Here is a 10,691-nt window from a genome sequence, read left to right as displayed (position 1 = left end):
TATTTAGCGGTTGTAGGCAAATACCACCCAGTAACCCATGTATTCTAACGTCTAACGCATCGTTTGTTGCCAGAATAAAATGCGCATTAAAATTAGGTATCTATAGTCCTTTCAGTACTTTATGATAAGACATCAGGTTATCATTAAAATTTTATTTGCCATGCTGTGATATTGGGTCAGTTGAGTGATTTTCACAATTCCTGACAGTTCATGCTTCTTGCTCATTCCATTCACCTGATATTTATTTTGTACAGTGACCTTTCCTGGCCACTGCCTGTGCACAAACATCAAGGCATTAGTCACCAAGAAAGATGGGTGTTAAAACTGGTTGAGAACAGAATGAAAACTTTAAAAAAGCACGTGTTTTGTTCTCAGAAGGCTACAGAATTCATTTATGGTTTGTAGGTGTTTAACATCCCAAAGCGACTCGGGCTATGAGGGTTGCCGTCTTGAAGGGCTTGGGAAATTTCGACCGCCTGGGGTTCTTTAACGTGCACTGACATCGCACAGTACACGGGCCTCTAGAATTTCTCCTCCATCGAAAATCGACCACCACGGTCAGGATTGAACCCGCGTCTTTCTGGTCAGCAGCCGAGCGCCATAACCACTGAGCCACCGCGGTGGCTCTACAATACTTCTTTCGGACTGAGATGAATGCTCGAAATATCATCATGAAGAGTATCATGTGCGGCTACAGAAAAAATCACTGCATTTTTCATTTTTCTATCAAAAGAACAAGCAATTACAGCCAATGCTGCTTAAATTAGCTATGGCTTTAAGGTTTAATGTCTATACTTTGAGTAACTAAAAGGGAGGAAGTTATTCTAGCTCCCTTCTCGCTGGCATTAGACTGACTGGTGGCTCCACTCTAAACTGTGATCAGCCCTCAATTCCCTTCCATGTCAAAGTACTAAGAAGTAACTCACAGCATCCAGCATGATGTTGCACTTGTTTGCCATCTAACTATCCCCTGGCACTTCGAGGTTCCTGGACACATTAAATATCAGTCAATACCTGTACTGTACATGAAGTTCCTCATGGTGTGCTACATCTTGAAAGAAAGCATGATAACTAAGTGGATAAGATAAAGAAGTCTGTGGGGATAAGGTGGCCACAGCTGGCACAGGACAGGAACAACCGGAGAGGTATGGGAGATGCCTTTGTCCTGCAGTGAATGTAGTCAGGCTGCTGCTAATGATGATAATGAGAAGCACTGTAGTATTGGCCCGGAGTGGCCGAGTGAAAGGAGCCATGACTCAGTGGCTTGAAAATGACGTAAGAGGATTCACTGGACAAAGAACAGGAATTTATAAACTGAATGACCCTTATGTGTCTTACGAGTGCATGCACCTGAGAGGTGATTGCAGCTGTGGACGCAGCTGTCCATCGAAGTTTTGAGTCTGTCGAGAAAACACATTGGGTAAGCTATTCCCTGTTTTGCTGCCGAAGGAAAAATCGTCAGCGAGTGGAGTTACCTTGCTGTTCATTGTCAATATCTACTGCTCAAAGTAAAGAAAACTAGGGCATAAGAAATACAGAATTTCATATTATGCTTTGATCAAATGCAGTGAGAATGAAACAGACTAGAGACTTGTCTTATGATGTTTGCATTCTTTACTTTGCACCAGGGGAAAATAAATTTGTGTACAGTTGACCTACTGCTTGCCACTGTCCTAGAAGAAATGAATCCAGGTCTCAGAAAGTATACCAAGAGAATACTGATGCTGCATGTGCATTTCTCTGAACTGTTCTGAAATATGTACAAGTTACCAATTTTTTTACAACCTGATTACATACTGTAATCTTTGCAAGGTATGAGGTTCATGGACTGGGAAAAAAAGTCAGGAATGGTACCTTTGGTACTTGGCACCTGGACAAACAGCTGACCACTGGGCGTCCCCAGAGGCTCTGTTACCAGGCGCCCCTAGCAACAGTAGCCGATTGTCCAGATCCAAAGGAACCATGCGAATGATTACCGAAAAGTTGAGTTTAAGGACAGCAGATGCATGAACACAAAACAGCTTTCCAACGTTGCTTCAGTGGGATGAATGGGTCCAAATCTCTAAACTATATCTGGCAGTAAACCAATTACCAGAACATCTCGTGCGCAGAATCATCCAAAGACACATTCGACACGCAGTACCAACGTGGGCAGTTTGTGTTTAATTGAATCCAAAAGTTTATGCTGATCGACCAATGTTACTTCAAATAGAGACAGAAAGCGCATTCACGTTGTACTGATGTTATCGTGAACATAACAAGCGGCGAGTAGCAGGGATATAATACAAACAAAAACCGCTTTCAAAATTTTAGAATATGCTCACCTTCACACAAGTTCGTCAAACCGGAGACGATGCCGTGTGGCTGCCGCCAAAGTCACTCGCGATGCACAGAAACAATAAAAATGTAGTGCCGCTGACTTTCCTTGAGCAATTTCAGTCGATTAACTTCCAACTGTTCGCACCGACTACACAATTCACCATTGCAAGCATGTCTACAAGTTTCGCGCGCAGCCACGCCATTTGCCCAATGCCTCCAGAAGAACATGCCTGAAGCGTCAGCGGTTTTTCTGCCCGCCGTAGAGCGTGCGTCCGTCGTATGGCGGCGCTGTCAGATAACCCTCTAGCAGACGACACGCAGGCAGCAGAGAATTTTCTTGTGATTGCCATTGCAGCAGAAAGTATGCCTTCTGGTGCGCTGTTTTTTATATGATTAGCGTGGTGTGTTTAGTGTTACCGTTTGGCAAGTGACGCGTCGATGACTGCAGTTGCTGGAGGGAGTAGCGAACGAAAATGCCTTGCTGTTGCGTTCCGTTTTGCATGTCCCGTCAGCGAAACAAGAACCCCGCGTTTCGTTCTAGGAAATTCGTGCCGACTTATAACTCCGGGAAAGACGGCTCAATGTAATTCGAAGAAAGAACTGGCAGCCAAACACAACATCAAATTATTCTGCAGTTTGTAGCTTGCATTTCCAGCCACAGACGGAAATGCTAGTGTAGACAGTTTGACTGCCCACCAAGACAGAGGTGTACTCTTTTAACCGACGTCAGCGTTCCGAAGAGTGTTACATGGCCTCAAGAAGTTCAAAGACCGAACGCGTCTTCAGAAGCCACTGGACACATGCTTGCGCTACAGTGTGAATAAAATCGCGGGTTTGCCTGTCCTGACCTGTGCGAACAACGATGGCGGCATATTATATGCAAGAAGTTCATCAAACCGTTGCTAACAAGCCATGCATTTGACACAACAGACAAGAACACAGTTGCGAAGATGTACAACAAGAAACCTCTTTCCCGAGAATTCTTGACACTGCATTAAGAAACGAGTTCCGCCGCCTTCATCGCACCGACGCATGCCATTTTTTCTTATAAGCGCGCACGTGTCTGTGCCTTCAAGCGCAGTATTTTTTTTAATATTCACACGCTGCTAGCCATGATTGATACTCTCCTTGTTCCAGTTGTCATTTCATCAACGCATGTGCTTGTCATTTGGAGAAATCCGGTCAGCCAGGCAGCCTGTGTGTTACTCCCGACGTCACTGTGCGCGTGTGCATCACACAGGAACCTAGTGAGCTGTGTTTCTAGCGAAAAGAATAGAGAAGAGCGACAATTGCGACTTTATCTGGTCGTCTGCGCTCTCTCGCGCTGTCGGGAGTTTCACTTCCTATATATAGTCTTGCTCCATGGCCACGGTTCACTTGGCTACATTTGAGAGCTCAAGTAATTCAGGACTTCCTCCTGTCCTTGTTCTATCTCATGGATTATTTTCCCTTTTTGCTTGTCCAAAGTAGTTTATTTCTTACAATTGGCAACAGTACAATATATGCGACCATGCATCATGCAGTGTAAATACTTATTTTGCGGCATTTCTAGCCACTTAATTCAAGCACCTGCTGCAATATGGATGTTTCGAACATGTTCTTTTTGTTGTAAACGGTCCCAAAGTTACTGGTTATGCAGCAGAAGAAAGGTCGTAATGGCGTGATAGAACGGGGAGCACAACATGTTTTTAGATTTCGAAATCGAAACTGATGATCTTCTTTCAGTATTATGTGGAGGTCAGCTTATAATTTTTAAGCATTTGCTGCATGCTGAGACATCCAAAAACATGTTTTTGCCGCTAACGAATTGAGTGTTGTTGCTAAAAGCCCCCCCCCCCCCCAAAAAAAAAAAAGATGAAACAGCATCATCGGGATCCACGTGTCACAGTCTCCCAGCCATTGAAACCAAAATTGAGGGTCATCTTTTCGCGCCGCCTCGTGGCCAGTCTGCGCAATGTCGTGGCGATCTCGGCGCCCATTGAAATCGAGCTGACGCTTCAGGCATGTTCTTCAGGAGGCATTGGTCGCGATTGCCACCGTGCTACCCCTCGTTTTAAAATGCGGCATGCTGATTGGGCCGAAACCCACTTACCACCTACCTTCCGAAACCGAAACGTTTGTTAATAAACTTTTTACCTTTACAGTTTTTTTATCACTGTCCAGTGGCAAGAAACCGCCACAAATACGATCATATAACTAGTTGGACGGCGTCACGTGAGGTCGTGTAGCTGCATGCTGGCGCCATGGCTTGAGAGTGGGCCTCTTCGATTATCCACCTCTGGCAGCCCGCAGGCAGCCCGCGGGCTACCAGAGCGCGCCGCCAGGCGCTCGATTTTCTCGGGCTGCTCCGCCCACTTCCGGTGGCTACCCAGAACGCGTTCGATTTTCTCTGGCTGGGCGGTTTCGGGCTGCCAGCTGGCAGCCAGACTCGCCAGGACGATTTTGTGCTGGCAGCGTCGTCTGCTAGTTCCACAGCTCTCCGCTCTGGCGGCTAGCAGACGACAAAATGGAGGCAGGCGCATTCGCGACAGCTTGGGTGGTTAATAGCTAGGGCGCAGAAACGGCGTTCGCGTTCGTATCTGTGCTGTTTTCCTAACCGTGTCTTATTTCGAGTGGAATCTCCGAGCCGTATCCTGTTTACTCGTTTCAACTGACGCTTCCTATTTCGGCCGCGCGAAGCGTTGTTTCCTCTCTTGATTACTTGAGAAGATAGGTTGGTTTCCGGTCGTATTTTATTTTACTATGTTCACGTCGGCATCTCTCTAAACTGCATGCATGCATGAGTGCTCTTGTACGCTGGCTTGCAGCTGGTAACCTTCTCTTCTTGCGGCGTCTACGATATACCTATTCTTGAATCAGCCGTATTTATCTTTGTTGCGTGTCTTGCAGGTTCAGCGGACGCTCCCGATTTGTTTTTCGAACGACGATGGCCGCGCTTCGGATATCATATCGCAAATTTCGGCAGTTCTGCGTGGCGTCTCAAACGGGCGCGCCGTTATCTCTCTCAAACTCGTTAGCGCGCTTATATCTTTTCGTTTGCGCGGCGGGTACAGCTGTATTGTATATATTTATTTGCTTTTTTTTTCTCTTGCAGGCTCAGCGACCGCTAACGACGCCTGTTTCGTTCGCACCTCTGGGTTTCGGCTCGATCGTATTGGCATGCGCGCTCCGAGCGTCCCGTACACACGCGTGAGACGCGGTTCACGAGATAATTAACGGATGCATCGTATATATGAGACACAGGCGTCTCATATACGGTATGCACCCGTTATCTCGTGAACTCCACGCGGTTGGTTTCCGGTCTTGTTTTATTGCAGCACATGTACATACGCGCGTGTCGGCGCGCTCCTCTGATGTGCATGCAAGCATATGTGCCGGCGTGCATGCGTTGTAGCGCTTTTTGCTGCTGGCTTAAGTGGTATCTAATTCTTAGTTTGTGGCGTCTACGATATCGATATCTCTCTTCTGGTATCAACATATCTTAAATTTGGTTCGTCTCTTGCAGAGGTTGAGCGATATCGTTCTGTTTCGGACAGCACTTCGGCATCCAGCTCTGCTCGGCACCCGTGCGGCATCACTTTGGTGCCGACATGCATGCGTGCGCGTGTAAGCTTACGGGTAGTATCTTATTCTGTTTCTTTGGCGGTTTACGTATGTCTAGCAGGAGTCATTCGTTTTGCATGCTATCTTTTGCATCTTCTTCGGCCCTTATTTATACGTCACCTCCCTTCCAACGCTTTCACTTCATACGTTCATTTCGGAGGAGATGGCCGCGCCGCTGAGAATCATCTTGGAAGGTGTGGAGAGAGAAATTTTTGAGGCAGTCGACGACACCGGTGCACCCATTGTCCACAGAAACCAGCGCCTTTATGCGACAGCAGGTACGTACGTACGTGTACCTTTCTCGCTTGTATGTATATGCAATATTTGATCAGTACTTAATGCGCAACATATATATGCTCTCCTTTGGTTGCAGACAACGTGCAGGTTTGGCTGAATGCGCCGGCAGCCCCCGTCCCACATACCATCGAGCCCGAGGAGTTGTGGCCTCGGGCCAAAGTTCTTTTCCTGATTCAAGAATATAAACATTTCAAATCAGACCCTTCTAAACGCCTAAAAACTAAAAGACAACCCTGGGAAAATTTGGCAGATTTAGTGAATTCCAAATTCGGTTGCCATTTGACCCATTCGCAAATTGAGAACAAGTGGAGAAATCTAGAGAGAAAATATAAAACGGTGCGACAGCATAATAGCCAGTCAGGGGCGGACCGGAGAACATGCGAGTTTGAAGAGTAAGTATACGTAGAACATGATCTCAGTAGAGATAATTAACTTCTACTGAATGGAAAACTTTGTTTTCCTGATTCTACATACGTGACTTTTGCCCCGGAAGCAGTTTAGTCATTCCACAAACCTGTGAATTAAGTATGTTGCAGCATTTTTTACTTTTTTGGTGCAGGTAGATTTTGTGACAGAATAATTAACTCTACCAATTTTGGACATCTTTTGTCTAAATAATGTAATTCCTGTTGTAATTTTAGGGTGTTATAGATTACACAGCAACATTTGGGCAGATAAATTGACTGTCTTTTTGTCAATTGCATACAGCTGCTGAGAGGCATGAACCCGGACTTTGTGCTCATGTCAACAGCTTTGCTGCTGGGCAACTATCGGGCATTATGCATGCCGGCCATGGTTATAAGCTAGCTATACATGTGTCTTGCGTCGCTGAGTAGATATGTCAAGCTTTATGCATGAAATAATGTGTTTGTACACATATTAAGTGATGTCATATATATGTGTCAAATGGATCATAATTTTTTTTTGTCCTCAGGGAGCTCGCTGAAATTTTTGAAAAAGCTCACAGCATCAACCCACCCTACCTGCTGGGGCCAGGACTCGTCCGGAGCGTCCAAGAGTGAGTCATTTTTTTTTTCTGCACACGACAAGTGCGACAGGGAATTTACATGCACTGTAGCACAGGCATTGCCGAAATAAGAACTAGTAAATTGGGTTTGCCTCCTAGCCATATAGCGGAATCCTTATGGCACCACTACACAGCAAATGGCCTCAGATAGTGAGGAATGTTTTCCTTAAAGATTTAAAGTTTAAAGGGTGCAATGTGCTCCATTACATGCCGAAAGAACCAATCCAGTTGCTTGGTTGCTTTTGAAAAAGACAGTGCATGTCGTGCAAAACATATTTGAAATCAAACACTACCAGGGGTTTCCCCAAGTATAAAATCAGAGGAATGTTGAAGCTAGGGGAGTAGCGGTAGTCATTTTTCAGTTTTTAATTGTGTCTTGATGTGGCACGTAGGACTAGAAAGGCTCATGACTGCAACACTCATGTCAAAGAGTGCCAACAATTGCTTCGCTTTAGACAAGGATACAAGTCATATATCAAGAGACAAAAGTAAGGAACAAGGACTGCATGAAATGTGTCCAGAAACGGCGCAGTAGCTCGGACTACTAATAAACCTTACAAGAAGAAATATCGCTGTCAGTCGCCTATCAAAGACTTGTTAAACTCGGCAAAACACGCATCTTTGCTCTGAACATAACAGATAGAGTCAGTAATTAAACACACACACCAAAAGTCATGTGCATGCTGAACACTACGCACATGTGGAAGGTGTACATCAGAGCTTTAATATCAGCCGTGATGATTTGCATGACACTGAAACATCTAGGTAGCAAAATTCATGGCTGCTACACACAGTTGGTTAAATATGTACAAGCACAGGCTCTTCGCATTGTCCGACTATTCACTCAATAATTATAAAGCAATCAAGAAATCATCACGGCTGATATCAAAGCTCTGATGTGCACCTTCCACGTGTGCGTAGTGTTGAGCATGCACATGACTTTTGGTGTGTGTGTTTAATTACTGACTCTATCTGTTATGTTCAGAGCAAAGATGCGTGTTTTGCAGAGTTTAACAAGTCTTTGATAGGCGACTGACAGCGATATTTCTTCTTGTAAGGTTTATTAGTATTCCGAGCTACTGCGCCGTTTCTGGACACATTTCATGCAGTCCTTGTTCCTTACCTTTGTCTCTTGATATATGACTTGTATCCTTGTCTAAAGGGAAGCAATTGTTGGCACTCTTTGTCATGAGTGTTGCAGTCATGGGCCTTTCTAGTCCTACATGCCACTTGAAGACACAATTAAAAACTTATATATCTGTGTGTTTCCTAGTAATAAAATGACTGGACTGCCACAAATATATGGCACATTCTCAGCCACATTCCTAGCAGTTACATCCACCAGTTAGGTATGAAAAAAATTCACTACAAATTAAGGAAGGGCCTTCAGAGAAACAAGGGTGTGTGTAGGGAAGCCACTGAACCTCGCACAGAATGATATGGCAGGCAATAAACAGCTGGTTTAAGGGCACATGGAAGGTCACATGCGTTGAAAAATTTTACTTTGTCTACAAATGAGTGGTTTTTCTTGATTAATGTGGCCAACATGTGAAATAGTGGCCCAATACATTACGAACATTATGGCACCGCATATATAAGGCTTCATGTTTTGAGCGATATTGTGCCATCCCTGACGGCAATCGAGAATTACTGGGAATAAAATGCTGTAATTTTTTTGAAAATGGACCTTGATACGTTTGAAATGACATTGAGCTGTTGAAATTACTTTGCACTTCTTGAAAAATTCTGTGCTCTAGCTTATTTGTAAATGTAACTATGGTGTAAGCATTACAAAGTTCCTTCTATATTTTTTTTAATGGCTCTTTAGACCACAACAATAAATTTGACAGATTAATTTCATAGGGTAGACCTTTTTGAACAAAATGACAAAACAATCTGCACTGCTAAATAATTTATTTGGCTAAACTGAAATTGAAAAGCCTTTGATAGAATTTTAATTCCTGTTTCGTAAATGGTGTGAAAGAGGCTCCAAACCAAAGTTTCTCAGCTGACTTTTGCTGCCAGCAGAATTATGTACGAAATTAAATGACTACAAAATGAATGACAGTGCCCTTTGTGTAGGGATAACACATATGCACTACAAAGTCTCTGTTCTTTAGTGCAAGGAGTGCATAATGATGTCGCATTGTTTTGCCACCAGCAGCCAGGCTGAACCTGCAGCCAGCACCCAGCCTGTCCCCAGCAGGGTAACTGCCACAGCGAGCCCAATTCCCGACAGCTCGCAACCAAGCACGAGCAGGGGCAGCACTACTGCTGGCGACTCGCAGCCCCCAAGCCCATCCGCGGAGCCTAGCCCCCTGCAACAGCAACCAGGCCCAGCCAGGAAGAGGCCCAGGACAGACACCTCTCGTGCAGTGCTCGAGAGTGCCGTCGCCCATCTTGAGGTGGCCGAAGCTAACAGACAGCAGCGGCACAGGGAGCGCATGGCTCTTGAAGGGAGGAAGGTTGCTGCTGTAGAGAGGAGGACTGCAGCTCTTGAGCGGGTGGCTGCAGCACTTGAACGGCGCGAGCTTGTCTCAGTCTGTTCTCCGATACATGCCCCAGCTCATTCCCCAACTCATTCCCCAATTCATTCCCCAATCCGTTCTCCAGTCCGCTCTCCAAGCCCTCCTTACTATAATGCTTAGTTTTAATGTTTCGTTTTTTGTCTAGTCTGCGCTTTTTATATTTAATTTTCATTGATAATTGCTGTTATATGTTTGTGTTCAGTTCCGTATATTTCCGCTAAGTTGCTATGCACTACCTCGATGGAAAGAAACGCGAACCCAGCGCAAATACGCCCCGCTGTTTCAATTTCTTTTCACTGCGGTTTTACTTCGGTGATAGCAAAAACACATTAGACTTGTTCATGATACATTCTAGGACAACTCTAACGTCTTTTTCGTACCACCCAGGTAAAAGCGCGATGAAAAGAAATTCCAACAGTGGGGCGTGTTGGCGCCGGGTTGTTCGCCTTTCTTTTCATTGAGGTAGTATGTGTGTGTGCGTGTGTACACTTAGACACACGTATATTCATCTCGTTCGTGGTTGCACTTCATATTGTGTACATACTTTAATAAATTTTACAACCCTCTAATAAGATCTGCATGCGTGTTTCATGCAATGACATTCTGATCACTTGTTTCTGTGTGTACTGATAATAAATTGGATGGCAACAAAATTTCCAGAGCATACTTGTCTAAATTTCTCTAGCACACACCATCTTTCCAGCAGTTTAGCTCTCATTATTGTTGTCATTTACTGTTCAGAGGACACAATGCACATTTGATGAACATGTTGTCAGCCATCTTACGGTGCCCGAAGCTAACACACAAAGCAGTGGATGGCCATTGAAGAAAGATTGCTGCTCACTAGGGGAGTGCAGCACATAATGGGGTGGTTGGAGCAATTGAGCGATGAACCTCTTCCTCCCATCATTCTCCAA

The 10,691-nt window shown here is 44.9% G+C and overlaps 1 protein-coding gene across 4 annotated transcripts; it reads left to right on the top strand.

The window, feature by feature from the left end:
• The first annotated feature begins 4,580 nt into the window (after window positions 1–4,580).
• Window positions 4,581–10,430, top strand: LOC144115839 (uncharacterized). 4 transcript variants are annotated; one of them, XM_077650341.1, is made up of 5 exons: window positions 4,581–5,129; window positions 5,209–6,200; window positions 6,296–6,611; window positions 7,154–7,237; window positions 9,408–10,430. In XM_077650341.1, exons 2-5 carry the CDS (start codon window positions 6,086–6,088, stop codon window positions 9,892–9,894), a joined length of 1,002 nt encoding a protein of 333 aa, XP_077506467.1. In that variant the 5' UTR covers window positions 4,581–5,129; window positions 5,209–6,085; the 3' UTR covers window positions 9,895–10,430. The 4 variants fall into 4 exon arrangements, with proteins under 4 accessions (XP_077506467.1, XP_077506468.1, XP_077506469.1 ...); XM_077650342.1 differs by having other exon boundaries at window positions 4,581–5,737; window positions 5,825–6,200; XM_077650343.1 differs by having other exon boundaries at window positions 4,581–6,200; window positions 9,411–10,430.
• Window positions 10,431–10,691: the final 261 nt, after the last annotated feature.

The sequence above is a fragment of the Amblyomma americanum genome, chromosome 1 (genome assembly GCF_052857255.1).
Source record: "Amblyomma americanum isolate KBUSLIRL-KWMA chromosome 1, ASM5285725v1, whole genome shotgun sequence".
Taxonomy (NCBI): domain Eukaryota; kingdom Metazoa; phylum Arthropoda; class Arachnida; order Ixodida; family Ixodidae; genus Amblyomma; species Amblyomma americanum.
Note: the sequence above shows the minus strand (reverse complement) of the source record. Positions and strands in the feature narration are given on the sequence as shown.